Below are 25,734 nucleotides of genomic sequence, written 5' to 3'. Positions count from 1 at the left end.
GTATCCCACATCAAAAGACAGTGATGACTATGCAGCAGATAATTATTTTTCCATAACATTCATGCCAAAGTGTCTACATAATCTCTTCATGTATCAAATCACGTTTCAACATGGACAAAATCTTGACAGTTTCAACAAAATATAAAATTATCTTTTGCCATTTAATTCTATCTTGTCTGTATGTTCTTGCTACTTGATCCAGAGTTACTTTAAAATACATATTGAATGAAAGGGCGGTACGCCCCATCCGGACTATTTTTCTCCACTCAGATTCGAGAGAGTAGAAAGCAAATCACCAACAAGTTGAGCGGAGATCAATCCGGGCTTCAAAATGGTCTACCCCAGCCTTGCTCATCTGTCTCCTCGTCCTGAGAATCGAAATCTGTCCAAAGAGACCCGATGATCCTAAACTTAGTTCTCAAGCTCCACCATTAATGATGACAATGTTTTGTTTTGGTGCCGAAAGGAAAAGGCCATACCTTTGGCTTCTCTATAGAGTTCCCATAGTATCCCACACCAAACGACAGTGACGAGTACGCAGCAGCTATCTCAACAGCATTCAGCTCTGGCTTATTTCCAGGGACCTTTAGAGTGATATCAGAACAATCAGAGTAAGAAAGATTCAGTCAGAACAAAAAAAAATTCAAATAGGTTGTTAAAAAACTTGGGCTTACCGCCACAGATGCATCCACCTGAACTACTAGAATTCCAGCAGTTTTTTCAGCTACTCCACTCTTTGAACCCTCTTGTTGCATTACAGAACGTAAGACCTTCATGGCTGCAGATGCTGGACCAGCCTGTGAACTAAGAGCATAAGAAATCCCTTCTTAGCTTTGTTATTAAGGAACAAGCCACATCAAGAAATGCATAACCATTACGGAGGATAAGGGATATATACAGTGACAATGAAGTACAACACTCTCTAGCTGCAAATCCTCTCATAAGATACTCTCCAGCTCCAGAGACACAACAGCCAACTAGAAATGGAACTCCAAATGGTCCTTTAGAGGATGCCCAACAACCAGAACCATAAGTTGCTGCTAAACCCACACGGCCACTAATCTGAAATGTATTATCCAAAAGAGAGGATAAATTTTTCTATCAGTAGAAAAGAACAACTAGGAATTGATTAAATATTACCTTCATTGCGATACCACCACTTGAGGAACCACACGCAATGTGTCCTTGACTGTCAACACAAATTACGCCAACAGTGTCCATGATCTTATCTTCATCTCCTGCTGCACAGGGTGATGGTTTATCCTCACATGCTTCATCCTTCATGGTTTCCCTTTCAGCAGGAAGGGTACTCTTTGCCTCTAGCTCAGAAAGCATGGTCTTGAACCTTCTCCATTGATTTCTTGCTCTCTCTGTAACCAGCCACTGTTTAAACAAAACCAATACGTAGGACACAAAAATCATTCTCAAGGAATAAAACAACAAGATAATTGACAGTAAATCAAAGAGAATGTGAAAATCTCAAACCTCATCAGCTTCTGTGACAGTTTCAGGCAAAAGAACACCTTTAGATTCAGCCCAACGTCGTGCTCCTTCACCAACCAACAACCTGGGGAAGGCAGATGAGAAATTTCAGTGCTAGCGACGAAACACATTCAAAGTTGAGTTGATATACAGAAGAAAAAAAGAGAGTGATTCATTACATAGGAGGTATACGGCCTAACAGAGTTGATCCACTCATCTGCTCTTTCAGCAACAAAGCAGCAATCTTGATAGCATTTCTGGCACCTGATCTACAGTTCAACCGTCCAAAATGTATTCAGCAATTCCACAAGTAGTGTAATGTATCAAAACAAGTAAGAGAAGAAAGGTTGAGATTGATGAGAGGTTTATAATGTATACCTGGAACTGCTCCAACTCCACCAAACATCCCTGAATCACCATCCATAAGACTAGCATCACATTCCACATGACCATCTTCTGTCAGATTAGAGCCTCTACCAGCATTTGTGCTCGGATCATCCTATTGTGCCAAAGATTCATGATTAAGCAGCCATTGCAGGAATCTACAGAGTTTGAGCTCAATCAAAGAACAAAGACCGAACAAGTACCTCTAGAACTTGGATGGCGGCTGAAACAGCATCTATACACTCACCAGAATCCTAAATTCAAACAGATAAAACAAAGCTTCACAAGTTAATGCACTCTAGAGCTTTGATCAATCTGGTATAGAGCAGAACAAAAGCAAAGAAACTGATATAAGGACCTGGCGAAGAATGGTCGACGCGGCTAGGCAAGCGCGTCTCATGACTGATCTAAGAGATTTCTCGTTAGCCGTCGCATGATATCCGGCACCGACGTGAACCGCCACGAAAAAGCGCCGACTTTGATCTGCTCCGTCTCCAGCCATAGTTTTTCAGGCGAAACCCCCCAAGGAATAAAGACACGCAAAACCTGTCTACCGTTCTTGAGTTAGAGACGCAAACATCATGTCGTTTTAGGATTAATATACCCGAGAAAGAGAGAATGGGCCTTAAGGCCCAAATAAAGATCACTGTTCTAGACATAATAAAAGACCCTGAGAATTCAGATAAATTACAGACAAATGCCATCATTCGTTTGGTTCACTACCCCTCTTTAGAACAAAGTAGAGGAAAGTCTCATCTTCTTCGTCTTTCTTCTTTCTTTGCGATTCTTCTGATTTCACTAAGGTAAGCCGATTTCTAATCACAAATCCACTGGAATCATGCTTAGAAAACTCAATTCGTTGCATCTGTAATAATTTAGATGTTACCGAGGCTAGGGTTTGATTGGGTTTACAGCATTTTTGATTCTATTTCACTGATCGATCTGGCCATATCTTCATTGTCGAATTAGGAAAAAGGAATCGGTGTTTAGTGGAACTGATCGATCCCGATCTATAAGGAAAAATGGGAGGAGGTGAGCATGGACATGGTCACGGAGGAGAAGGTGGCGATTTCAGAGCCAAAGTTTGGAGTATGTCTGGTGGGCCTAACTGTAGACCCAAGCATTGGCGTCGGAACACCGCCATCGCTATGTTCGGTGTTTTCCTTGTGTGCATCCCCATCGCCAAGTTATCCGCTAAGCTCGAGGTAATTGTTCATTTCTTTGGTTTGAGAGTCTCACTTTGTATGTAACATTATGTATTCGATGAGTAGGAGGGAATGGCTTGGAATTTGATACTCGATTTATAGTTTACTCTGCTTCACTCACATTTTCCTTTGTTCTTGGTCTATGTTTTGTCAATAGTTTTACGTGGGTTCTGGAAATAGATATTGAATACAACCATTTCTAATTCAATATCTAGTATGATTTAGGGAACCTTTGTTGATAATAATTCTGTAGCTTATTAAAATGCTGCACTATACATATTAGTGGCTATCTATCTACTCCTGCAATGTTTTGAAGTTTTTGATCATACAGTTTGTGTGAAGCTATTCTAACAGAGCATTAGTTAGTATGTTTCGTAAGTAGGCAGTCTTGAAATACACACTAATATTGTTTTTGTGAAACTAACAAATTTCTTGTACTCGGTTCTATGTGTTATATCGTGACTTCGTCAGTCATTGCCATTTAAAGATTTGGCCCATATAGTGTATCAGTGACTGTATGTTATTTTGCAAAATGGGAACCTATTCTTGATGTTTGTCTTTGACCTGCACCCTTTGTGATTCTCATGAGCCCACCAAAGCCTGTTTTCGATCACCACATTACTTTCTGTTGTATGTTAGTTACTTTGTGTTTTTTTGTGTACCACCTATGGGAGATTTCATTGAATATTTTCCTAGTTTGCCTGGTTTTTTGTTCTTCTGCTACATCTTTGAGAAAAATTCAGTTGAATATTTAGTACTAGTTCGACATTGTTATCGCAACTTCAGTGTATGTTTAAGAGAGTGGTTTGGATGTTAATGACTGAAGACTTGCATTGATTTTATATATCGTAGCCTAGTTGTGCTTGAGTCTCTGGTGACAACAATAGGCACTTAAATTGTTGTATATTGTTTGTATATAGTTTCAGCTTTCTTGTTTGATGATCATAATTTAAGAAGAACCTTTTTTTTTGTTTTTGTTTTTTCAGCAAAGGCCACACATGCCAGTACGCCCAATTCCTTCACAGATGTGGTGCAAGAACTTTGGAACCAAGGACGATTACGAAAAAGAGCATTAAAGTTATTTGCTTGGTTTGGAGAGAACCCTTTAATTGGTCTCTTATTTTTAGACAATGTGAGCATAAAAGAAAAAAAACCCTTGTGGCTCTGTCTTTGTATTTCATAGTGCTGTGACCATAATAATATGTCTTTTGCCTTGCCATGTAGAACACATGGAATCTTCCCAAATCAAGGAATTTAATGTTTTTTTTTTCCATATTCCAATTGATCAGTGTTCTGTAAATCTGTGGGTGAATAACCTAGGGGTGGGTTTTACTTTTATATAAGGCAGAATCCAATCTCGGTTTAGTTAGAATCATCAAATACGATTTTACTTTGACCTAGTTAGTTTCGAATTAGTGCTTTAGGAATCAGCATATCAGCATATAAAGTAGGCTAATTGCCAGAATAAGCATTTGATACATTTCTTGAAATACTATAAGAACCATACAAAGGTATAAGCATAGCAAAAAGATCTTTCTATTCAAACTACATTATTTATATGAATTTCAAATCAGTTAGACGCCGACAAAAGAAATTGAAGATTAGTGTTAGTGTTTGTTTGATTGTGAAATACTACTAACACTAATCTTAAATGTTTTCTTTATGCCAGAATAAATAAGCCCTAAAAAGTACATGTATCCCTTATTTCTTTTCTCTTTTTGGGGTCGGCGGCCCTTAAAGTAAATTTGTTATCAGAAATCACATTTATTTATCCTTTCCTTTCTACACATGAATGAATGGTAGAAGAAAGCAGTGGTTAGAGTTAAAAGCTGACGGTGTCAAGTCGCCGCAGCGAATAATTTTTTTTTTCAAAAGGATGGTTTTCACTTAAAATACTTCGAATCTTTCAAATTTATATTACCTTTCTTTTCTTTTAATTTATTTTAGGAAGACGTAATATTTTTTACTACAGGCGCACGCATGGGCAAAAGCGGGAATACGATAACGCGGATACACGTGGCAATAATCTAACGGTGAGTTAGTCAATATCTCTAGTCTCATCGCCAATTAGCCAGGAAAATGATCTAGAACCGTCCACGTGGCGAGCTCTATATTCATATTTCCCTCTATACCCCTCATTGCCCGTTTTTTGTTTCGGGCAATTTCCTTGTGTTTACGACTTTTTGAAGAAAAGTAATTAAATTCTCCATTTTCGAATTGGAAAATGGTAAATTCTGAAAATGAGAGAGAATTGGAAAGAGAGAAGAGATGCCTTATTTATTGTCTGAGTCTGACCCCATTGAGAGAGAGGTCTTACTATTCTCCGGGCAGCTCAGACATCTTCCCTCTCCCTCAGACAGCTTCTTCTTCTCTCTTACTCTCTTCTTAAAAAAGCTGGACTGGGAGAGAGGAACAATCCAATTATCTACACTGTGTAAACACGTAAGGAGGAGCGATCGTTGCTTTTTTTATTTAATCATTTTCTTTCAATTTTTTTTTTTTTTTTTTTGATCTTTTGGGTTTGAACTTTTTGTGTCTTAAATCATTGAATTGCAGGTTCTGTAGTAGTGTTGGGTCGGGATCTTGAGTGATAATTTTGGGACCGATGATGTGGAGGAACATTGCTGGGTTCTCTAAGGCTGCGGCTGCTGTAAGAAGAGCCAGCGGATCTCGGCGATGCTTTTCCACTGCGATTCCTGGTCCTTGCATCGTCCACAAACGTGGTGCTGATATTCTTCACGATCCATGGTTCAACAAGGTCCCTCTCTTAATTTTTTTTTAGGGTTCTTCAAACAAAAAAAAAAAAAAAAAAACACGATTCCTTTTAACTCATAATGCTGATTTTGGTTTGTTTATACAGGACACTGGGTTTCCTTTGACTGAGAGAGATAGATTGGGTCTACGAGGCTTGCTTCCTCCTCGTGTTATGTCCTGTGAACAACAATATGATCGTTTCAGTATGTGATTTTTTTTAGATCCATTTCCAATATACTCTTTAGATGATTATGGGTTTCTTAGACTTTTGGTGGTATTATTAATTTTTGGCAGTTGAGTCTTTTCATTCCCTAGAGAGGAATACACAAGGACAGCCTGAAAATGTTGTGTCATTAGCTAAGTGGAGGATGTTGAATAGATTGCATGACCGTAATGAGACTTTGTACTACCGAGTGAGTTTGAGTTTTGCCTCTCTTTCATTTATCTCACTTGACACATCCCTCTCAGACTCACACATTTACATTTCTTCTTCTCCGCAGGTCCTTATTGATAACATCAAAGATTTTGCCCCGATTATTTACACTCCCACGGTTGGGCTGGTTTGTCAGAACTATTCTGGTTTGTACAGAAGACCACGAGGAATGTACTTTAGTGCCAAAGACAAAGGAGAGATGATGTCTATGATTTATAACTGGCCAGCTCAGCAAGTTGATATGATTGTCATCACTGATGGTAGCCGTATTCTTGGCTTAGGAGACCTTGGTGTTCAGGGAATTGGGATTCCTATTGGAAAGCTCGACATGTATGTCGCTGCAGCAGGAATCAATCCACAGAGAGTATGTGAATCTCAACATGATCTTGTGTTGTGTTTTTTTTTTCTTCCTGTAGATAACAAAGGTTTCAAATCTCCTTATTCGGAATTGTATGCTTGTTCTTCTGCAGGTTTTGCCAATTATGTTGGATGTTGGCACAAATAATGAAAAGCTCCTGCAGAATGATCTCTGTAAGCTGTGTGACCTTAATTGGTCGATGTTGTGTAGATGTGTCTCCGTAATATCTCATTCATGTGTCTTTCACATTTCTATAGATTTAGGAGTCAGACAACCTAGGTTGGAAGGAGAGGAGTATCTTGAGATCATTGATGAATTTATGGAAGCTGCATTTACACGTTGGCCAAAGGCAGTCGTACAGGTATATATATCTCTTAGTATGTATCTTCTTTGGATTTACTTTTTGGTCGGAATGATGACTAAACGGTTCATTCCATCATATTAGTTCGAAGATTTCCAAGCGAAATGGGCTTTTCAAACATTGGAAAGATATCGCAAGAAATTTTGCATGTTCAATGATGATGTCCAGGTATGCTCACATTGTTGCAATCCAGCTGCTTTACATTATACCTACTCCTTGTGTTAGTATATCTTTTTTTTTTTAATTATAAAGTTTGTGTATGACTTCTCAGGGAACTGCTGGTGTTGCACTGGCTGGACTGTTGGGAACTGTAAGAGCTCAAGGTCGGCCTTTATCCGACTTTGTGAAGCAAAAGATTGTTGTGGTGGGAGCTGGAAGGTACTTGGATATTCACTTGAAATTGTTTACTACTGTATTGATATTTTTGCATTAACTTTCTTCTCATCTTCGCGTTGTATATTTCTTTTATAACTTTCAGTGCTGGGCTTGGTGTAACTAAGATGGCAGTACAGGCAGTTGCAAGAATGGCAGGTATCAGCGAGATTGAAGCAACCAAAAACTTTTACCTGATAGATAAAGATGTAAGTTTTTGTTTTCCCCTACTTGACATCATCTGAATCGGTTTGTCTTGCTTGATAATAAAATAGTTAAGCTTGCGTAGTTCCAAAGGTCAGTTGACTTTGAAACTGTCATATTATTGTCATTTTTAGAGCTTGCTTTTAGAAGTTGTTTTAATCCATCCACTAAGAGCTTACCTAGAAAAAGTCAGAAAACGTTTTAAAAGTTATCCAATAGCCATTTTTTTGCATTGGTCAACATATTGTTTAATCATCTGTTTTCCACATATTGTGCTCCTTTGAATATCTAAGTGAAAACGACTTACAATATTTGGATTTCAGGGTCTTATCACCACAGAGAGGACAAAACTTGACCCAGGAGCTGTACCTTTTGCCAAAAATCCAGCTGAGATACGTGAGGGAGCAAGTATCGTTGAAGTGGTAAGCCTAAGCTTTTGACGTACTGTTTTTTACTTGCATTCTCCACCATATTTTTTTACTGTCATGAAAAGGTAGACATAATCATATTTTAATATTTTTGTCTAAATTTAATTTGCCTTTAGGTGAAGAAGGTGAGGCCACATGTTCTTCTTGGTTTGTCTGGAGTTGGTGGTATCTTCCATGAAGAAGTATGTGACTCTCTTAGACAACAAATACTTTTACGATATCTTCTTAATTTTAGTAGTTAACTTATATGGTTTACTGGTTTCAATTATCAAAGGTTCTCAAGGCTATGCGAGAATCTGACTCATGCAAGCCTGCCATTTTTGCTATGTCGAATCCCACCTTGAATGGTTTGTGTTTTTTTAGCTTTGCAAAATAATGTAACAATATCTTTGAATACAGTGCAATGCCGGAGGAAACATAGTCTATAACAATGCTGAGTGCACTGCTAAAAACATAGTCTATAACAATGCTGAGTGCAATGCTGAGTGCACTGCCCTTAACATTTTTTTTGTGTGACAGCCGAGTGCACTGCTGTTGATGCTTTCAAGCATGCCGGAGGAAACATAGTCTTTGCAAGTGGAAGCCCATTTGAGAACGTTGAACTTGGTATGTTATGGTGGGATTAATTAGTGGTCTTTGTATCTATATTTGTTACAATCTAAAACTAATCAGATTTTATTGTCCCACTTGTAGAGAATGGTAAAGTAGGACACGTGAATCAGGCTAACAACATGTACCTATTCCCCGGGTTAGTTTTCTTTGTTCAAAACTGTTTTACTGTATTGCATTCATCCATAGATTGTTAACGGTAACAGAATCAATGTGGTCATTATCGTTTCCAGGATAGGGCTAGGGACTCTTCTCTCTGGTGCACGGATTGTAACTGATGGAATGCTGCTAGCAGCTGCTGAATGGTAATGATTTGTGTTTGGTTCTCTTCTGTTTTTCAAGTATTGAGAATGAGCCTATAACAATGCTGATGATCAATATATTCAAACATGCACAGCCTTGCATCCTACATGACCGACGAGGAAGTCCAAAAAGGCGTCCTTTACCCTTCAATCAACAAGTAATTTTCCTCTAATTCCCTCTAATTAAAACTGTTATGTTAAGCAATTGGTTTCTGAACCAAACAAAAAAAACGCAGCATCCGACACATAACAGCTGAAGTCGGGGCAGCTGTTCTACGAGCTGCGGTTTCTGATGACATTGCAGAAGGACATGGCGATGTTGGTCCCAAAGATCTCGGCCACATGTCTAAGGTTTGTTGCAAGGAACTGAGATTTCTTAGTAGTATCAAAACATGCGTAAGGTAACTAGAAAATGGGATCTAATTGCATCTTTTTTTGTTATGCCAACAGGAGGACACAGTGAATTACATCACACGACACATGTGGTACCCAATCTACAGCCCTCTCGTTCACGAGAAATAGACAACAACTCTATTTATTATATAACTCTTTATCAGGTTTCATAGAAAGCCAAAAGACAGGAATCTTCCTTTCATATTTTTCTCTGTGATCAACATTCTTTTATCATCAAAATGTGGTATGTCTGAAAAAAACAATGCCTAAAGAGAGCGTAAGAACAAGAACAGGGTTTAGTTCTAGGTCACCACCTGTACTTGTCTCTTTTTATTTTTGACATTCTTTACAACTTCCTACGATTATGTCTGATGAAATACATTAAAAACTCTTATATACTTTTTTTTGGCAATAATGAAATCGTTCCTCTCCTTTATTGCTTTGAATCTGCTTTGGATACTGAACTTAGAAGTAATTATATTTTGGGGGAAGTAAAAAAAGAGAGTAAAATTTGAAATAAGCAAAAACCGGAAGGGTTGATCGGAGAAATTGAGGAAACTATGGAGAAGAAGACGAAAGTGGTGATTGTGGGAGGCACGGGCTACTTGGGTCAGCACCTGCTTGAAGCTTTCGCCGGCAACAATGGCAGTGATCTATACGACGTCGCTTTTACTCACCACTCTACTCCCCTTCCCCGCCGTTTGCTCGACGCATTCCCTCATTTCCCCGCGTTTCCTGTCGATCTCAAATCCGGTCTAGGGCTCAACTCAGTAACCCAGGGCTTTGGTCAGGTTCAGATCTCGTAATCTGTAGCTTTGATTTCTTCCAGATTCCGAATGTAAATCTGGTCTGAATGCAACATTTGCTAATTTTATTACAGCCTGATGTGGTCGTGAATTGTGCTGCTCTGTCCGTTCCTCGAGTTTGCGAGCAGGATCCAGATTCGGCCATGTCTATCAACGTGCCTACTTCTCTTGTAAATTGGTTATCAACTTTTGAGAGAAACAAAACCTTGTTGATTCATCTCTCAACTGATCAAGGTTAAGTTATTATACCGCTTGCATTAGCCACTGTTAAATCATCATCATCATGAGTCATGACTTGGTTTCAATTTTCATCAGTTTATGAAGGTGTCAAGTCTTTCTACAAGGAAGAAGATGAGACTGTTGCAGTCAACGTTTATGGGAAATCAAAAGTTGCAGCAGAGCTCCTCATCAAGGATAAGTGTCAAAACTTTGCTATATTGAGAAGTAGTATCATCTTTGGTCCTCAGACTGTATCACCTCTCCCCAAGAATCTCCCTATTCAGGTGCCTCTCAAGTCTCAACACATATATATAATACACATACACTTGAGAGATCATTGAATTGGCCATGAAACTGGTCGTCTTGATTTTTTTTAGTGGATTGATAGCTCCTTAAAGAAGGGAGACACGGTAGAGTTCTTCCACGACGAGTTTCGTTGCCCCATTTACGTTAAGGATCTTGTGAATATCACTTTGAAGTTAATAGACAGATGGGATGTCTCAGGTAGATTATATCTCTCTGCATCATAATATATTAATACAGAAAATGTAGAATCATAACAACATGTTGTTGTTGCTTTTGCTTTTCAGATGATAAACAGATGCAGCTGGTTTTGAATGCTGGTGGACCGGAGAGGCTATCTCGTGTTGAAATGGCTCAAGTGGTTGCAGAAGTCAGAGGATACGACCTGTCTTTAATAAAACATGTGTCTGCATTATCGGTATGTTTGTTAAGATTTCACTCAGCTATTTGAATATTGCAGATCAGTCCAGTAAAAGCTGTTTTCTCAGGTTGATCGAGGCGTGATGTCACCAGCAGATATATCAATGGACATAACAAAACTGATTCAGAAACTTGAGATCTCTCCAACTTCTTTCAAAGATGGTGTTAGATTAACCCTTGAGTCTGTTTGAATCTCATATCCTCCCAGTGAGGCCATGATATATTTCCTTCTAAGAATAAAATCTCGGTTTGAGAAAACCAATGTAGAACCGCCTTGGAATATGGATATGATTGATTTTGGAAAGGTTTTTGGTTTAAAATTAAAGTTTGGATAACATAAATTTGGTATGCTGACATAATTGAGATTGGGCCTAGCCCATGAGAATCGTCACGTCCGACGTTTATTAATTGGAGAGTGAAACATAATGATGTTTAAATGTAAAAGAAACGGCACGTAGTCTAGACACGCCAAGCCGATCTTTGTTCCCAGGTCCTAGGGACTTGGCGGAAAAAAGAATGAGATTGGAGGAGGAGACCAGCCTGGAATTTTTTTTTGTTTAAACAAAAGGGAAATGACTTGAGAGAATCCAACGAACGAACGAACGAAGACACGACAAAGACCTTCCGAGAATATTCTCCTCCTCTCACGCAAACCCTAGATTACTGTTTCTTTCTCTTTTCTTTCTTTACGTTTGCTTCCGACGACGCGGATCAGATTTTGCCTTTTATACAATCCCGGAGATTTTTTTTTTTTTTTGTGGATTGGAGTTATCAGGTATGGTTTCGTTTTCGATTTGATTTCGTGATTCGTCTGATACTTTTTTTTTGTTATTTGTATCTTGGTGGTGATATGCTCTTTTTGGCTCTTCGGAATGTTTCTCTTTCATTTTGGAATCGCTTTAGGCTCTGTAAAAGATTGTTTTGAATTCCACAGTACATTAGAAAAATTTAGTTGAACTAGTTCTCTTTATTGGGAAAGATGTGATAATCAGATCAACTCAATGATTAGAAGAATCTATTGCGTTTTAGTCATTTTGTGTGATGATTACTCAACTCGATGCTGCCTATTCCATCTGCTGTTAAGATGCTTATGTTCAGTTCTATTAAATGTTGCGTATGATTAGGAACGGATCAACCCTGCAAAGAAACATGTTCGTTGCTGGAACATTTTATCTTGTGGCTCTTTTCTGAGATGGAAATCTCTAAAACAGTTTTGTTTACAGGACATTGGAGTGCTACATATTTTTTTTCAGCAGAAGAGCTTTATCTTGATTTATATGATATGACGAGACAACAACAACAGCAGCAGCAACACATTGCGATATTTACCACTGCTAGTATTCCGTGGCTGACGGGAACTGCTGTTAATCCTCTCTTCCGTGCTGCCTACCTTGCAAATGACGGGGACAGACGAGTTACTTTGGTCATTCCGTGGTTGACTGTTAAGCACCAAAAGCTTGTCTACCCAAATAGCATCACTTTCCGTTCCCCATCAGAGCAAGAAGCTTATGTCCGTCGCTGGCTTGAGGAAAGAATCTCTTTCCGTTTAGGCTTTGAGATACGTTTCTATCCAGCAAAGGTATGAGTGACTCAGCCGCTTGCCCTTCCTCTCCTCAACAATCTTCTTTTGGATACCAAACATATATTAATTCGTTTCAAGGAGTTGACTTTTGTTGTTCTCTTCACTTTCTCGTATTATATTGAGTTGGGTTTCACAGTAACTTTTATGGATCCTTAGCTATTCATATTATTTTATTGCAGTTTGCCACGGACAAAAGAAGTATTCTTCCTGTTGGGGATATATCTAATGCCATTCCTGATGAAGAGGCAGACATTGCTGTCCTCGAGGAGCCTGAGCATCTCACATGGTTTCATCATGGGAAAAAATGGAAAACTAAGTTCAACTACGTCATAGGGATCGTACACACAAACTACTTGGAATACGTGAAAAGAGAGAAACAAGGTCGTGTCAAAGCTTTTCTCCTCAAGTACTTAAATAGTTGGGTTGTTGGCATTTACTGCCACAAGGTAAACTTCTTTATAGCCAGGACATGGTGTATTGATTGCTAAATTTTGTATATATTGGTATCTTCGTATGATTATCTAATGACTGGATTTAAATCAAGACAGTTTATTGGGCCTATGACCAGCCATTATGATGTTAATCAGAACTTTTACTAATGATCTTACTCCTGCAGGTAATCAGATTATCCGCTGCGACTCAAGAATACCCTAATCATATAGTCTGCAATGTTCATGGTGTAAATCCTAAATTTCTCGAGATTGGGTTGAGAAAACTAGAACAGCAGAAGCTCCAGGAACAGCCCTTCACTAAAGGCGCATACTATATTGGTAAGATGGTCTGGAGCAAAGGGTACAAGGAGCTTCTTAAACTACTTGAGAAACACCAAAAGGAACTCGCTGAGTTAGAGGTTAATTTATACGGTGATGGAGAGGACTCTGAAGAGATCAAAGAAGCAGCCCGGAAACTCGACTTGAAGGTTAATGTTTACCCAGGACGTGATCACGCCGACTCACTATTTCACAAGTAAGTCTCTTGTTTAACAGCCAAATATGCATCATGTCCTTAATGATGCCTCAACATCAACTTTCCACCTTGCAGTCTATACTCTATATTGGATTCTGTGTATATAGCTTAAACTTTTACATCTTCCATTTCAGCTATAAAGTGTTTCTTAACCCGAGCACGACAGATGTTGTCTGCACAACAACTGCAGAAGCCTTGGCGATGGGAAAAATCGTAGTGTGCGCAAATCACATATCGAATGAATTCTTCAAACAGTTTCCCAACTGCAGAGTATATGACGATGGAAACGGTTTTGTTAGAGCCACACTCAAGGCTCTTGGGGAACAACCATCACAACTAACAGAGCAACAGAGACATGAACTATCATGGGAAGCTGCTACACAGCGGTTTATAAAAGCCTCTGATCTGAGTCGGTTATCAAGAGCTGATTCAAACTTATCAAAGAGAAGTGCCTTCGCGTCGTCTTCGATTAGTGTTGGGAAAAACTTGGAGGACATGTCTGCGTATATTCATTTCTTGGCGTCGGGATTTGAAACGTCAAGAAGAGCGTTTGGTGCAATACCTGGAAGCTTGCAGCCTGATGAAGAGTTGTGCAAAGATCTTGGCTTGTCTCCTATGACTCCTTCCCCAAATAGTCTCAAGGAAGATTGACCATTGACTCTTGTCAACATGTAAATCATTGTACTGTATGTGGTTTTTTCCATTCCAGGTTTTTTTTTTCTTTTTTTTTTTGTGTATAACATGAAAATTAGTTTGACACATGCCTGATTTATGTTACTTTCTTTTGCCTAACACTAGTTCTCTTCTTCTTCAACATGTAAAAAACTGTATTTGATTGGCTATGATAAAACGGTGCCGTATCCTGAGGGCAGTGTTCAAACTTGGTACGGCTGGTTCCTCTTTTATTTTCCATGACGCTAGGCGGTTTAGAGATTTAACCAACTCTGCGTATCTCTCGAGCGCTATATTGCTTAGAACCCTACCGCCGTGATTCGCTTTCTCTCTCTCGGTCAATCGATCTCTCCGAATAATCTGTTGTTTTGATATTCCGTTCTTAGCGATCTGATCTGCTTCCCCAATATTGAAATTTTGTTAGGTTTATTGAATGATGAAGAAGGCTACGGTGAAGGAGGGTAAGACTGTAACATTGGTCTATTGGGACATCAAAGAGTTTCCGGTTCCCCATGGCTTTGATGCACGTCGGGTTCGTCCGTGCATTGATAGGCTGTTGGAATCTCATGGCTACTCTGGTCCTGTCACCATCTACGCCGTTGGCATACTAACAGACGTCCATGTTGACATCCTTCGAGCTCTCTCTTTATTACACCCCCTTCTGTTAGTATATTCTCTCAATCCTCATACCTTCCTATAGTAATGGATGATAAATAGAATAGAGAGAAACAGAGAGAGTTTCAAGTCTTTAATTATATAGAGAGTTTTTTCAATTAGTCTCTTCTGAAACAGGTGGCTCAAAGATCATGTCACTTATGTTTGAGTGGATGCGCACGAGTTCACCTCCAGGTAATATATTGGGCATATGCAATCGGGGTGACTTCCCTTCACCACCTCAAAGTGGATACAACCTCTTTACGCCGTTTTCAGATTCTTCTCCTCACGAAGATGCCATCAGCTGGAGAAACTTAATTCTGACAGGTGTGTGTATTTTGTCCACTGTCACACTGTCTGTTGAAATAACCAGCATATCTGTTGCTCTACTTTTATTTCCTCGCAGTCTCAGGGACACTTGAGGAGGATACGTGCAGTGAAACGTATGAATCTACCAGCTGGTTCTGCTCAATATGCCATCCTGACGATGATCTTCCTGGCGAAGGCGAAGTTCAACCTGACGATGATCATTGTGATCTTCCTGGCGAAGGCTTTGAAACTTTCACTGGTCATCTCTCTTCCCAAGAACATGTACTTAGGGTATAAGCATCCTAGCCAAAACTCTATTTTTGAGTCTAACAACCCCCATGCATTACTTGTTTTCTCTTTTCTCACTTAGTAGCTAGTTTTGTTTGCCTTAATCTGACGCCATTTTATCCTTCTTCCACACTGGATGTGCACAGAGGAGGGAGGGCCTGCCTTTCGAGGATTTTCTACCCTTGCCGAGATTCAGGGACGAGGATGAGAATCCTCCCACCATAGTGAGATGGCAACCAGAGGCAAGTTTTAGTTTGATCTGATAGCGTTGAGATTTCTACATTTTGAACCCGTACGTGTTTGTCTGCTTCAAAACCTCCTACTAATAGTTTTCCTTTTTCTACTTTTATGTTGAAGGCTACTCCGGAGGAGTCTGAGGCTGTTACATCGGTCTTTTGGGACATCAATTTGTTTCAGGTTCCCCCTGGCTTTGATGCTCGTCTGGTCCGTTCGTGCATCAATCGGTTGTTGGAATCTCATGGCTAATATTTTGGGCATATGTGATCCGAGAGGCTGCCCTCTACCTTTGAGTGGATACAACATTTTCCGGCCGTTTTCCTACTCTTCCCCTAAACAAGACTCCGTCCTCTGGGGAAGCTCTCTTCTAACAGGTGTGTGTTTGTCCTCTCTCACATTTTTAGTTGTTGGAATAACTAGCAAACCTGTTGCTGAACTAGCTACTTGCCCACTTTAATTTTCCCATATTCAGGGGCTCTTGAAGAGGATACGTGTAGTAAAACGGGTGAATCTGCCAGCTGGTGTTGCTTAATATGCAATCATATTGGTGGCCAAGGCTTTGAAGTTTCACCAAGCATCTCTCTAGTCCAAACCATTCACAAAACCTTTCACATGAGGTAATTAAGCATCCAAGCTATACTAGACAGACTTTTGTGCCAATACGTTGTCACTGTCTTAACTATTTTTTAGTCGAACAACCTCTTAATACAAGTAGTTTTCCTTACTCAGTTCTAGTTTTGTTTTGCCCTGGATCTGACCCATGTCATCTTTTTCCATTGGACGTGCATTTGGTTTTCAAGCAGATGGGCTTTGAGTTTTTATTTTTTAACATCAGACGACGTTGTGATTTTTAATGTTTTGAATTCTGGTGTTTTTATTAATCAAATTTAATCGTTGTAGGGAAGCTCTTCTAAGAAACGGAGGACGTGAACAAGAAGAAGAAATGTGTTTGCGTCGTCTTCGATTAGTGTGGGGAAAAACTTGAGGATATTGTCTGCCTAAATATATTCATTTCCTGGCGTCTGGATTTGAAACTTCAAGAAGAGCGTTTGGTGCAATACTTGGAAGCTTGCAGCCTGATGAAGAGTTGTGCAGAGATCTTGCCTTGTCTCCTAAGACTCCTTCCCCAAATACTCTCAAGGAAGATTGACCATTGACTCTTGTCAACATGTAAATAATGATGAGTTTTCCTAACACTAGTTTTTTTTTCTTTGGTACTAAAAAGATGTCAATCTTCGAAAACAAAACTTTTTCCAATGTCAAAATATGGGAAAAAAAAAACTTTATTTGATTGGCTGTGACAAAACGGTGACGTATCTTGAGGTCAGTGTTCGAAATTGTAACGGCTAGTTCCCAATCCATGAACTAGAAAAAGAAACCCTAGTTTTTTGAATTTTAGTCTCTATCCAATTGCTCTCTTTATAAGGAAACACGAAAATGTGTTCAAAGTTTGCTTGTGGAATCATTCCAAATAGGAAGCCCAACAAAAGAAACGTCGAAACCCAAGTAGCCGAAAACATATCTTAACGCTATGCGGAGCAGAACACGTGGAGTTTCTAGCCTCATTGAGACAACACTTTTGTTAAACTCTTATCTTGTCCAAACCAAAGGATGTTAATTTCTTAGGCGACATTTTTCAATTAGTTTGAGCGTTACAACAGATATGGCTACGAGTACCAGATCCACCGCAAACAAAGAGGCTAAGAAAACTATCATCTTGCCTGACTTGTGGGTCACTCACCACCAACTCAATAGTAGCGGTCGAGCTATCAATCCGGTATGCACATAATCTTCTCACTTCCCTCTGTATTTATTACGACTATATATATATATATATATATATATATGTTGTCATGTGATGTTTTCTTATGCATTTACTTATCCGGTCATGGCATCTATGCCCTCTGATGTTTGATTTGATTTGTTATTTTGATTTACAATGTTCTCTAGTCTCACAATCACGTGTTTGTAACACAATACCTCTACGTGGAATTGCATCATTTTTTTTATGTGAACAATGACTACAAGGTTACGGATCTAAAATTAAAGCTAAAACGTATGATTTATGCTAAGATGCATGAGTATATATGTACATGTATATTGTGAGTTTTGTAACAGTTTGGAATTCGTAAGATTTATTATTCAGTTCAATTAGAAGAATCAAAGCTGAATATATATTTTGATTTCGTATTTATATATATTGACTTCTGTGACCATTTGCTACTAAGAAAACCATTAATCTAATGAATAGAGAGAATCCTGATTTTGAGTTAATTATTCGTGTGCATCATTGGTTACCCTTTTCATGGACTTTTGATGCAATCCATATATACTAATGTATTTGCTAAACTTTGAAGTAGAGAGTTAGAGGTCTTTTGCTGTTAAAACTCTGCGATTGAGGCTAAAAGGGTTTGAGTTATTATTATTATTATACTGATATGGCTCATATATATACCTGATGGCTAGTACTGAATTAAGTGAAGCTCTTAATGAAGTCTTAATGTATCATGCTTTGAGAGATGTTAGTACAGTTAATTGAAGAGATACCAACAAAGGCATATACAAGATGACGTTGCTTTAAATTAAGTTGGATTCGTGTTGATGACTAGCTATTATATTCTTATTTATCATTCAAACTATTTTAACAGAAACATCGAAGTATCTAACTTTAGATTCTTGTACACAAACTGTTATCGTTCATCTTTGATTCTTTGTGCCGTCTTTGTCAAATTTATGGTTTCAAACTAAGATCTCTTACCTTTTGAGTTTCCGTTTATATATCTACAGTACTATTTGAATGTAAGAACAAGACAAAAGTTTTACTCTAAAACAGCATTCTACAGACACTTCCGTAAGATGGCGGATCAGGTACGTAAAAACATGCACTAAACCTTCTTTCTCATTGGTAGATGAACTTATTCTTGTAAATAAATCAATTTTTCAATACATCTACAAGTCACATGATTACGTGAAGAACGAAGTCTGGCTCAACAGAGAAACAGCCGAGGAAGAGAAGTTGCAAGTGTGTTCAAGGTGCAAAGAGATTGGACATAACTGCGTTACTTGTCCTTATCCAATTATCCACAAGATTGTAAGTCATGTCTTTCTCCCATCACACACTTCATATTCTCAATGTTCTACTTATTGTCTATTTATATTTATAGTTCATTTGGGCGAAAAATATCATGCACCCCCAAATGACGCTGGTGGTGTGCATTTGACATATATATATATATATATATATATATATATATATATATATATATATATGTATATAATAAGAATATCTTATGCATTGCAGAACCCTTATGCGGGAATAAGGATTCGTAGGTGCAGTAGATGCCACTACCTTGGCCACAATGTCCGTACTTGTCGTCAAGCCGTCCAGAACTAGTTGTGTTCAACAAACACTTCAGAGTTCAGAGAACTAATGGAATTTCTTTAACTTATTAAATAAATTTCAAATATTCCTTCTCTTATTTTGATAATTTAAATTGATTTAATAGATAAGAGATACTTTAGGGATTTACTGTGTGTTAATGTGTTTACATACTCTTATTACTTTTGGACTTTAGAGGCCAAAATGTGTTTCTTGTTCACTTGGGGGTATGTTATTTCCGATGGTTTAACTTATATTCTCTGGAGGATTTCAATAATAAGAGAAAACTACTCTAAAAGATCTGAGTAATTTGGTAATTTCTTCAAGAACCCATTTGAACTATCTAAAATTTCAATAAAATTTAAATGAAAGTTCAATATTGAATAAACAAAAGTTAGGAACAAAGAGAAAAAAATAAGATATTTCTCCTTGTTCTTTTCTTCAAATGTGGTCACCATTAACTATTATTGGAAAAGCTTGGACTAAAAAGTTCATCATTAAATTGGATGAACTATTCGAGAAGCATTAGAAATCTAATTTTCGCCGCCATTGGTAATGTGATGCATATTTTGAATATCCAAATTACGTTTTCTTTACAAATATAATGTTTATTCCCATATCAGGAAAAATCACATCCTTGTTCGAGGGAGATAATTGTGGCTCCATTTTAGATTGCATAAAAAAAAAAAAAATGATCAGTTCTTCAACGTGCAAAGTAAACTATGCATAACGATTGCACTACTTGTCTCTAATATTTGTTTTTTTTTTTTTAATTTTTAATTTTCCGTTGTGATAATTCAGTTTAGATTTACTTTTACAAGAGAGAGATTTTTGAAGATTTTGGGAATCTATTCCGTTTGATCTAAATTTTATTAATTTGTTCTTAAGAAAAAATCTGATTTTAAAAAAGAAAAGAAAAAAACCATAAAAAATCGATACATTAATCTGCTGGAGGATTTCTCATTACTTCGAAGTTCCTTTCCCTCCTTCTCCCTCTCCAGGATTCCTCGCGATGACAATATCAGGGCCGATTGCCTCGCTCGATCTTCACGAACCCTACCTTCAGTTTCTACCTTTGTAAACTCGTATCCTCCTGTTTGGGCAACCAATCATGGAGTTCTCTTTTAATTTTAATATAGTTTGGTTGAAAAAAAAAAAAAATCGATACATTAAGGTAAGAAAGGAGTATCACTGATTTGCCGTTAAAAAAAAAAAAGTAAGAAAAGAGTATTGAAAAAAATGAGTAAAAAAAAAAAAAAAAAGGTCGGTTATTATTTTACCAAATGAAAAGATATAGAGAGGTAGAGAGAAAAGGGGAATAAAAGAGATTTAGGTAGCCGTTACGGAACGGAAGGACGACAAATCTTTAATAGAGTCTCTCCTCTTTCTACGATTTTGATTCTTCTTTGTGATATCTTCACAGTTTCATTTCCTTTCTCCTGTTGAATCTCTCTTTGTTCTTGTTATAGTTTTTTTTTAGTTAAGATATGTAGTTGTACACTCATCATATCGTTTTCTTCGATATTTTTTCTTGTTAGTTTTGTGTGTCGTTTGATTAGGGTTTTACAAAATTGTTGAGGAACTATGACGACAGAATCTAATGATTTGAATCGATCAGAATCCGAGTCTGATATCAGTGCAATTGACTTTTCTCTAGGGTATGTTTTAATTTTGTTCGTTTTTGAATTGTATAATATATTGTGGCTACTTAATTATGATGGAGTTTGTTTTTTTTTTTTTTTTGTGGTAAAAGATGCAAAAGAGTGAGTGGTCCTACGAGAAGATCAACTAAAGGAGGATGGACCTCTGAAGAGGTATACGTAGATCTTTTGCAAGTGTTCATGTTTTTGTGTGATTGAATTATTCTTTCCATATCATCTACAGGACGAACTTTTGACGAATGCTGTGAAGATGTACAAAGGGCATACCAGCTGGAAAAATATTGGTAATTGATATATACATTTTTTTGAATGGTTTGTCATCATCACTGTTATACTACTCTAAAACCAAATTTGTAACTCTTGGTCTCTTTGTTTAGTTGAGCTTGTTCCTGGACTGAAAGACAAGAGAAGCGAAGTCCAGTGTCAGCACCGTTGGCTAAAGGTTCTTGATCCAAACCTCTACAAAGGACATTGGACAAAAGATGTAATTTTTGGTTTCCCTTATTGATATATGCTAGCTATACCTACGTTGTTTCATTAGTACTAAGTGGTCATATCTCTTGCTATATATATATATATATATAAACAGGAAGATGACCTCTTAAGTAAATTGGTTAAGGATCATATGAAGAATGATAGGCCTCAGTGGTCGAAAATTTCAAAGCAACTCTCTGGTCGCATCGGCAAGCAATGTCGTGAAAGGTCTTTTATATTGTTTTTCTTTTCGCATTTGGTTTCCATGCATCACATTTTATCCCCATAAAGCTGGTTATATTATTTTGTTTGTTATGTATTTTAGGTGGCATAATCATTTGAATCCGACTATTAAAAAAACTGCGTGGACTAGAGAAGAGGAACTCATTCTCGTTCAATCACAAAGAGAACACGGCAATAAGTGGGCAGAGATTGCCAAGCTCTTGCCTGGAAGGTTTGTCCTAACTATAACTTAGAAAATTACTGATTTACTGATCAACTTCGTCTGATTTAGATGAAGAGATAGTGAGGCTGGTTTGAGTTTTATTTCTCTCTAAAATCTTGGTCATGGAAACTCACAGGACGGAGAATAATATTAAGAACCACTGGAATTGCTCAGTTAAGAAAAGACTGGAGCAGTTTCCTAGTAACCTCTCCTCTGGTTCTAGACCTTCTGGTTTTGAATACAACTTTTTTAATCAAAAAATATTACAAATCGAGGAAGCTGCAGCAAAGAGTCCTCTAAGGGATTCCTTGGAGTTAACATTAGGACCCACTAATTGGAGGAGCACTCCTTCCTCCACAAGCTCTCTTAGAGGAGATGAATCAATCTCATCATCAGTAGAATCTGACTGGTCAAGCCTCAATGGTAAGGGTGAAATATGTATAATATATGATTGGACACGTTTCACAGTTTGATCATCACATGTTAACAAGTTTTACTATATTTATGTAAAAGAAGTTTCAGAGAGTACTCAAGAAACTCCACAGAGCAGCAACGATAATGAGTGCATACAAGAAGTGAAGGAGATCAAAAAGAGACTGAGAATGGCTGCGAGTACTTTCAACACACCCTCCATTATCTCCAAAAGAAGCTCACCGGCTTTGAAACGGCACAGACAAAACGAGCTGAACACGCCGTTTCAAATAGATGGTGGAAGTCACATGCCAAGTGAGGAAGAAGAACACTCAACTTCTCCTTTCTCCAAGTACAGACTTGCGAAACGTAACACTTGCTCTGGCTCAAAACCCTTGGAGAGGCGTTTAGATTTTGATTTCATGTGACCATAAATAAGTTGCTTTTTTTTTTTTAATTTAATTTCTCTTTAGCTTTGGTACTTATCATCAAGTTTATAACTCATTAAACTTTCTTTTTAATTCTGTTTCTGATATTAAAATTAGGAAGACAGAAGGAAGCTTCTCCTCTTCTATGAACGTAATTTCTCATCACCTTCCTAGTTTCCTAATCTTAACTATAAAACAATAAAGTAAAATGTAAAAAAAAAAAAAAAAAAAGCCCTTTATAAATAAAGACTCCTATATATATGTTAGTATGTTACCTAGATAAATACAAGTTACTCGTGAATAAATAAATAAATAAAGAGAACCATAATATCATTTTTTTTTTTAGGGTCTCGTGAAAGCAAATAGTAGATCGAAGCAGAATGAGTCGTAAGATACAAATCACGGGAATATCGGCGGAGGATCTCGTCTACAATAGAAGACCGGTGAAAAAGAACGCCGTCGTTGCTTTCGGCATGGCAGGGAACTACTGGAAACATCCGATGAGAACGAGTGTGGACGAGACCGGTGGGGATTATCCGATGTGGGAGGACAAGCTAGAGACGGAGTTTGCATCGGGGAAAGAAGAATTACCGACGGTCATGTACGTGGAGGTTTCGTGCCGGAGTTCATCAGGGGAGGATAAGCGCGTGGGAACGGCACGTGTTCCGGTTAAGGATTTTACGGGAGAGTATGCGCCTGAGGGTTTTTTGCACTGTCTGAGTTATAGACTGTGGGACGAGTACGGCAAACGTAACGGGATTGTCAATTTCTCTGTGAGGATCGTTTCCACAAAATCAGATCTTAAATCCGGCCTGCGTCCCTTTTGGTTACGTTAATTGGTGTATGTGTTAGGTTCATAATAGATGATTTTATTCTGTACTTTTTATTAGCAAATCAAAAACCCTTACTGCTCGGTTTGTTATGTTTTTTTTTTTTTTTTTTTTCTTTCTTTTCGGTACATTTGTTTAGAATAGATTGAATCGAGATATGACAATGGTTATGTTGTCAACTGGCTTGCATTGCGATCACATGTCATGTTGTGTATATTTCAAAAGACAGGCCAATCGAGAGGTGATTAAAACGCCTTACCAATTCAAACATCGTTTGTGTGTATATTATCAGCCAATGGTTAATGTTATGTGTAGTAGTTACACGTTCACAAGACAGGCCAAATCAACATTTCATTGAGATATCAATAAATCTAGTGAGATAGTCTATCAATTGAAAGCATTGTTTAGGTTCCGAATGGAGTGAACAGAATAGAGTCAATTTTTTTTGCTCACATCTTAGAAGTTAGAAGTTAGATAGAACATGCACGTAATGCAGTCTCTGTGTTGATCATTAAAACGGCAAGCAGTTTTATGTTCTTGTTAGATAATGGGCCTAAATTAGAGAGGAAAACTGATAGAAATGGGCCGGGTATTTTAAAAATAAGTATCAGGAGTCAGGACTCCTGAGGATAAAATAAGTTAAAAACGCCTGAGGTGATCAATGTGTCGTTCAAGCTTAATCTAGTCGCACGCTGTGTTGTTTTAAGTGGAGAAAACATGTATTGCAAGCAGTCTCTGTGTTAATGATATAAACGGCACCAAAACTGTCATCTTCTTTGCCTAAGACATTGTTTTTACTCTCCTAGGCGATTTCGAGACTCAACCAACTCTACGTATCTCTCAGGTAAATTTCTCGATCCCCTATTGCTTAGAACCCTATAAATTAGATGATTCCGTTGCCCAAATTTAGTGTAAATTTTTAGATGCGATTGGAAGTTTTATTCGATTAATCTTTATAATTAGAGCCCTTGGGTTCACAAGATAGTATCTCCTTAGGGTTTAGTTTTCTTCATCTAAAACAAAACAGATTGAATTTATTGAAATCTTTGGATCTAAGATGGTGTTGGCGAAGCGATTTTTTTTTTGGGGCAAAGGAATTGGTGTTGTTAGTGACGGAGATGGTGTTGATCGATGGAGCACGGTCGTGAGAAGAAGCCATGGTTGTGGTGAAAGGAAGCGCTGGTTTTATTTTTGTCTTTCTCTGGTTTTGATCGGCGAAGGAGAGATGGTTGGGAGAAGAGACGTCAGGTGACTATTCCTCGCTACCGTGACATCATAGACAAGCGCGTGGAAAACAAAACCACGCTTACACAGAGGGTAATTTGGTCAGCAACAGTGATCTTATCAGCTAAACTAATGTCTTTTACTGTGTGGATGCCTACTCCCGAATCTCTCACCTAAAAAATGCCTGTTTTTACAATTTTCTCTATAATAAACTTTAAAAAAAAAAAAATCAAAGATTCTAGTGGTCCTATGTATTCGTGAGTCAATGTAGGGTTATAGATCTATTATCAAGCATATAAAAAAAATAAGGGATCGAGTTGGTTGTAGGCTTTGATTGGCCAAACATAGCAAAAATGTACTAGAATTTTAAACTTTTGAGAGAGTAGGAGTTTGTTATGGAAATGCAAACTCGAGTTTTCTATAATTTCACATCAATCTATAATCTCGAGTTTTCTATAGATTGATGTGAAATATTAGTTTGTGTTTTTGCGATTTAGTGTTATGACAATATGACATTACGATATTTTCAATAGTGGTTGATCATTATAGATATTTTAGATGGCAAGAATATCTAACTCTTCCATAGAAATTAGTATGGGCTTCAGTCAAAAACTTCTTATCATAGAAATTATATGTATATATATATATGAAGTAGAGTTGAATTTGGTGCTTCATGAGAAATTCTTCGATTTGTATTACTACTATAGACCGTAGTTTCCCTTCTGGTGAATTGTTAAGATATTTCTAAAATGCTAGCTATATCAATATAATTATTACACGAAACTAAAAGGTGACATATCTAATTTATAATAAAAGGGTTTTGAATATGCCTAACATGGAGCACATATATATATGCAAGTAGAACAAACTAAAAGTGGAGGGAAAATGCCAAAAAGACATGAGTGGAGAAACCAGGCTAGCCTTAGACACCATAATAAACTAGTTTTCCCTTTCGTTAGATTTGGACCCAAATGCACTTTTTTCGGTTGTTGTTGTAAATTTTATTATATAAACTAGGATGTCGGCTCGTGCGTTACCGCACGGGAAAGTGAAAACTTGAAATGATTAACATTGTTAATTTCACATCTCGAGTGAATTTTTTTTGGTAATTTTTAAATGTATAATATAAAAGTCATAAATA

The 25,734-nt window shown here is 37.7% G+C and overlaps 8 protein-coding genes and 1 long non-coding RNA gene across 16 annotated transcripts; 8 read left to right on the top strand and 1 right to left on the bottom strand.

The window, feature by feature from the left end:
- Positions 1-28: 28 nt before the first annotated feature.
- Positions 29-2,438, bottom strand: LOC104712111 (putative threonine aspartase). 3 transcript variants are annotated; one of them, XM_087478832.1, is made up of 10 exons: positions 2,225-2,438; positions 2,070-2,120; positions 1,861-1,981; positions 1,662-1,746; positions 1,486-1,567; positions 1,141-1,383; positions 899-1,062; positions 675-804; positions 480-584; positions 29-382 (listed from the first exon to the last, which is right to left on the bottom strand). In XM_087478832.1, exons 1-10 carry the CDS (start codon positions 2,366-2,368, stop codon positions 293-295), a joined length of 1,215 nt encoding a protein of 404 aa, XP_087334958.1. In that variant the 5' UTR covers positions 2,369-2,438; the 3' UTR covers positions 29-292. The 3 variants fall into 3 exon arrangements, with proteins under 3 accessions (XP_087334958.1, XP_087334961.1, XP_087334964.1); XM_087478835.1 differs by lacking the exons at positions 2,070-2,120; positions 2,225-2,438 and having other exon boundaries at positions 1,662-1,751; XM_087478838.1 differs by lacking the exons at positions 1,861-1,981; positions 2,070-2,120; positions 2,225-2,438 and having other exon boundaries at positions 1,486-1,526; positions 1,609-1,709.
- A 95-nt stretch (positions 2,439-2,533) lies between these two features.
- On the top strand, positions 2,534-4,346 carry LOC104712104 (uncharacterized). The gene is made up of 3 exons (XM_010428927.3): positions 2,534-2,669; positions 2,836-3,071; positions 4,058-4,346. Exons 2-3 carry the CDS (start codon positions 2,889-2,891, stop codon positions 4,145-4,147), a joined length of 273 nt encoding a protein of 90 aa, XP_010427229.1. The 5' UTR covers positions 2,534-2,669; positions 2,836-2,888; the 3' UTR covers positions 4,148-4,346.
- A 311-nt stretch (positions 4,347-4,657) lies between these two features.
- On the top strand, positions 4,658-9,716 carry LOC104712096 (NAD-dependent malic enzyme 2, mitochondrial). 2 transcript variants are annotated; one of them, XM_010428916.2, is made up of 19 exons: positions 4,658-5,513; positions 5,628-5,829; positions 5,932-6,028; positions 6,120-6,238; positions 6,326-6,622; positions 6,729-6,789; positions 6,874-6,977; positions 7,062-7,145; positions 7,249-7,355; positions 7,456-7,558; positions 7,877-7,975; positions 8,098-8,163; positions 8,256-8,328; positions 8,501-8,587; positions 8,675-8,729; positions 8,824-8,895; positions 8,988-9,050; positions 9,129-9,243; positions 9,343-9,716. In XM_010428916.2, exons 2-19 carry the CDS (start codon positions 5,677-5,679, stop codon positions 9,412-9,414), a joined length of 1,827 nt encoding a protein of 608 aa, XP_010427218.2. In that variant the 5' UTR covers positions 4,658-5,513; positions 5,628-5,676; the 3' UTR covers positions 9,415-9,716. The 2 variants fall into 2 exon arrangements, 1 of the variants encoding a protein (XP_010427218.2); XR_015585657.1 differs by lacking the exons at positions 8,675-8,729; positions 8,824-8,895; positions 8,988-9,050; positions 9,129-9,243; positions 9,343-9,716 and having other exon boundaries at positions 5,216-5,513; positions 8,256-8,423; positions 8,460-8,543.
- A 129-nt stretch (positions 9,717-9,845) lies between these two features.
- On the top strand, positions 9,846-11,337 carry LOC104712086 (uncharacterized). The gene is given in 7 exon segments (XM_010428904.3): positions 9,846-10,076; positions 10,166-10,325; positions 10,407-10,594; positions 10,688-10,814; positions 10,901-11,031; positions 11,102-11,221; positions 11,223-11,337. Coding segments are annotated over 7 exon segments (987 nt in total). The 3' UTR covers positions 11,253-11,337.
- A 134-nt stretch (positions 11,338-11,471) lies between these two features.
- On the top strand, positions 11,472-14,373 carry LOC104712038 (digalactosyldiacylglycerol synthase 2, chloroplastic). 2 transcript variants are annotated; one of them, XM_087493594.1, is made up of 5 exons: positions 11,472-11,808; positions 12,257-12,612; positions 12,795-13,061; positions 13,232-13,581; positions 13,716-14,373. In XM_087493594.1, the coding sequence occupies exons 2-5, from the start codon at positions 12,316-12,318 to the stop codon at positions 14,230-14,232; spliced, it is 1,431 nt and encodes a 476-aa protein (XP_087349720.1). In that variant the 5' UTR covers positions 11,472-11,808; positions 12,257-12,315; the 3' UTR covers positions 14,233-14,373. The 2 variants fall into 2 exon arrangements, with proteins under 2 accessions (XP_087349720.1, XP_087349722.1); XM_087493596.1 differs by having other exon boundaries at positions 11,499-11,808; positions 12,245-12,612.
- LOC109127719 (uncharacterized) lies at positions 14,099-17,032 on the top strand. Of its 3 annotated transcripts, XM_087493610.1 has the most exons (10): positions 14,099-14,267; positions 14,454-14,590; positions 14,678-14,916; positions 15,046-15,102; positions 15,184-15,234; positions 15,314-15,507; positions 15,651-15,746; positions 15,862-16,115; positions 16,214-16,358; positions 16,642-17,032. In XM_087493610.1, the coding sequence occupies exons 3-8, from the start codon at positions 14,874-14,876 to the stop codon at positions 15,988-15,990; spliced, it is 570 nt and encodes a 189-aa protein (XP_087349736.1). In that variant the 5' UTR covers positions 14,099-14,267; positions 14,454-14,590; positions 14,678-14,873; the 3' UTR covers positions 15,991-16,115; positions 16,214-16,358; positions 16,642-17,032. The 3 variants fall into 3 exon arrangements, with proteins under 3 accessions (XP_087349736.1, XP_087349735.1, XP_087349731.1); XM_087493609.1 differs by lacking the exon at positions 14,099-14,267 and having other exon boundaries at positions 15,046-15,234; XM_087493605.1 differs by lacking the exon at positions 14,099-14,267 and having other exon boundaries at positions 14,454-14,916; positions 15,046-15,234.
- A 253-nt stretch (positions 17,033-17,285) lies between these two features.
- LOC147948040 (uncharacterized) lies at positions 17,286-19,374 on the top strand. The gene is made up of 4 exons (XM_087476665.1): positions 17,286-17,518; positions 18,529-18,609; positions 18,698-18,832; positions 19,043-19,374. The coding sequence occupies exons 1-4, from the start codon at positions 17,405-17,407 to the stop codon at positions 19,133-19,135; spliced, it is 423 nt and encodes a 140-aa protein (XP_087332791.1). The 5' UTR covers positions 17,286-17,404; the 3' UTR covers positions 19,136-19,374.
- A 1,143-nt stretch (positions 19,375-20,517) lies between these two features.
- On the top strand, positions 20,518-23,416 carry LOC104712047 (transcription factor MYB3R-2-like). 2 transcript variants are annotated; one of them, XM_019233082.2, is made up of 9 exons: positions 20,518-20,778; positions 20,874-20,934; positions 21,005-21,065; positions 21,159-21,265; positions 21,371-21,483; positions 21,581-21,709; positions 21,837-22,123; positions 22,214-22,535; positions 23,267-23,416. In XM_019233082.2, exons 1-9 carry the CDS (start codon positions 20,705-20,707, stop codon positions 23,373-23,375), a joined length of 1,263 nt encoding a protein of 420 aa, XP_019088627.1. In that variant the 5' UTR covers positions 20,518-20,704; the 3' UTR covers positions 23,376-23,416. The 2 variants fall into 2 exon arrangements, with proteins under 2 accessions (XP_019088627.1, XP_010427153.1); XM_010428851.3 differs by lacking the exon at positions 23,267-23,416 and having other exon boundaries at positions 22,217-22,632.
- A 613-nt stretch (positions 23,417-24,029) lies between these two features.
- LOC147948039 (uncharacterized) lies at positions 24,030-24,995 on the top strand. Its single transcript, XR_755473.2, has 2 exons — positions 24,030-24,213; positions 24,427-24,995. It is a non-coding gene; the product is annotated as an uncharacterized LOC147948039 (long non-coding RNA).
- Positions 24,996-25,734: the final 739 nt, after the last annotated feature.

This window comes from Camelina sativa, chromosome 2 (genome assembly GCF_030686135.1).
Source record: "Camelina sativa cultivar CO46 ecotype springtype chromosome 2, ASM3068613v1".
In the NCBI taxonomy this organism is placed as follows: Eukaryota; Viridiplantae; Streptophyta; class Magnoliopsida; order Brassicales; family Brassicaceae; genus Camelina; species Camelina sativa.
The sequence above is the reverse complement of the archived record's forward strand: the minus strand, read 5'-3'. Positions and strand labels throughout refer to the sequence as shown.

Coding starts and splice junctions, on each gene's coding strand:
- LOC147948040 (XM_087476665.1), top strand. CDS start 17,405: ATGGCTACGAGTACCAGATCCACCGCAAACAAAGAGGCTAAGAAAACT. Junction 18,610..18,697: donor TCCGTAAGATGGCGGATCAG/GTACGTAAAAAC, acceptor TACATCTACAAG/TCACATGATTACGTGAAGAA. Junction 18,833..19,042: donor ATCCAATTATCCACAAGATT/GTAAGTCATGTC, acceptor TATGCATTGCAG/AACCCTTATGCGGGAATAAG.
- LOC104712038 (XM_087493594.1), top strand. CDS start 12,316: ATGACGAGACAACAACAACAGCAGCAGCAACACATTGCGATATTTACC. Junction 12,613..12,794: donor TACGTTTCTATCCAGCAAAG/GTATGAGTGACT, acceptor ATTTTATTGCAG/TTTGCCACGGACAAAAGAAG. Junction 13,062..13,231: donor TTGGCATTTACTGCCACAAG/GTAAACTTCTTT, acceptor TTACTCCTGCAG/GTAATCAGATTATCCGCTGC.
- LOC104712047 (XM_019233082.2), top strand. CDS start 20,705: ATGACGACAGAATCTAATGATTTGAATCGATCAGAATCCGAGTCTGAT. Junction 20,779..20,873: donor GCAATTGACTTTTCTCTAGG/GTATGTTTTAAT, acceptor TTGTGGTAAAAG/ATGCAAAAGAGTGAGTGGTC. Junction 20,935..21,004: donor GAGGATGGACCTCTGAAGAG/GTATACGTAGAT, acceptor TATCATCTACAG/GACGAACTTTTGACGAATGC.
- LOC104712096 (XM_010428916.2), top strand. CDS start 5,677: ATGATGTGGAGGAACATTGCTGGGTTCTCTAAGGCTGCGGCTGCTGTA. Junction 6,790..6,873: donor GCTCCTGCAGAATGATCTCT/GTAAGCTGTGTG, acceptor ACATTTCTATAG/ATTTAGGAGTCAGACAACCT. Junction 9,051..9,128: donor CTTTACCCTTCAATCAACAA/GTAATTTTCCTC, acceptor AAAAAAACGCAG/CATCCGACACATAACAGCTG.
- LOC104712104 (XM_010428927.3), top strand. CDS start 2,889: ATGGGAGGAGGTGAGCATGGACATGGTCACGGAGGAGAAGGTGGCGAT. Junction 3,072..4,057: donor AGTTATCCGCTAAGCTCGAG/GTAATTGTTCAT, acceptor TTGTTTTTTCAG/CAAAGGCCACACATGCCAGT.
- LOC104712111 (XM_087478832.1), bottom strand. CDS start 2,368: ATGGCTGGAGACGGAGCAGATCAAAGTCGGCGCTTTTTCGTGGCGGTT. Junction 1,982..2,069: donor CCGCCATCCAAGTTCTAGAG/GTACTTGTTCGG, acceptor TTGGCACAATAG/GATGATCCGAGCACAAATGC. Junction 1,063..1,140: donor GTGGTGGTATCGCAATGAAG/GTAATATTTAAT, acceptor AATACATTTCAG/ATTAGTGGCCGTGTGGGTTT.
- LOC109127719 (XM_087493609.1), top strand. CDS start 14,874: ATGTTGACATCCTTCGAGCTCTCTCTTTATTACACCCCCTTCT. Junction 14,917..15,045: donor TCTTTATTACACCCCCTTCT/GTTAGTATATTC, acceptor CTTCTGAAACAG/GTGGCTCAAAGATCATGTCA. Junction 15,235..15,313: donor GAGAAACTTAATTCTGACAG/GTGTGTGTATTT, acceptor ATTTCCTCGCAG/TCTCAGGGACACTTGAGGAG.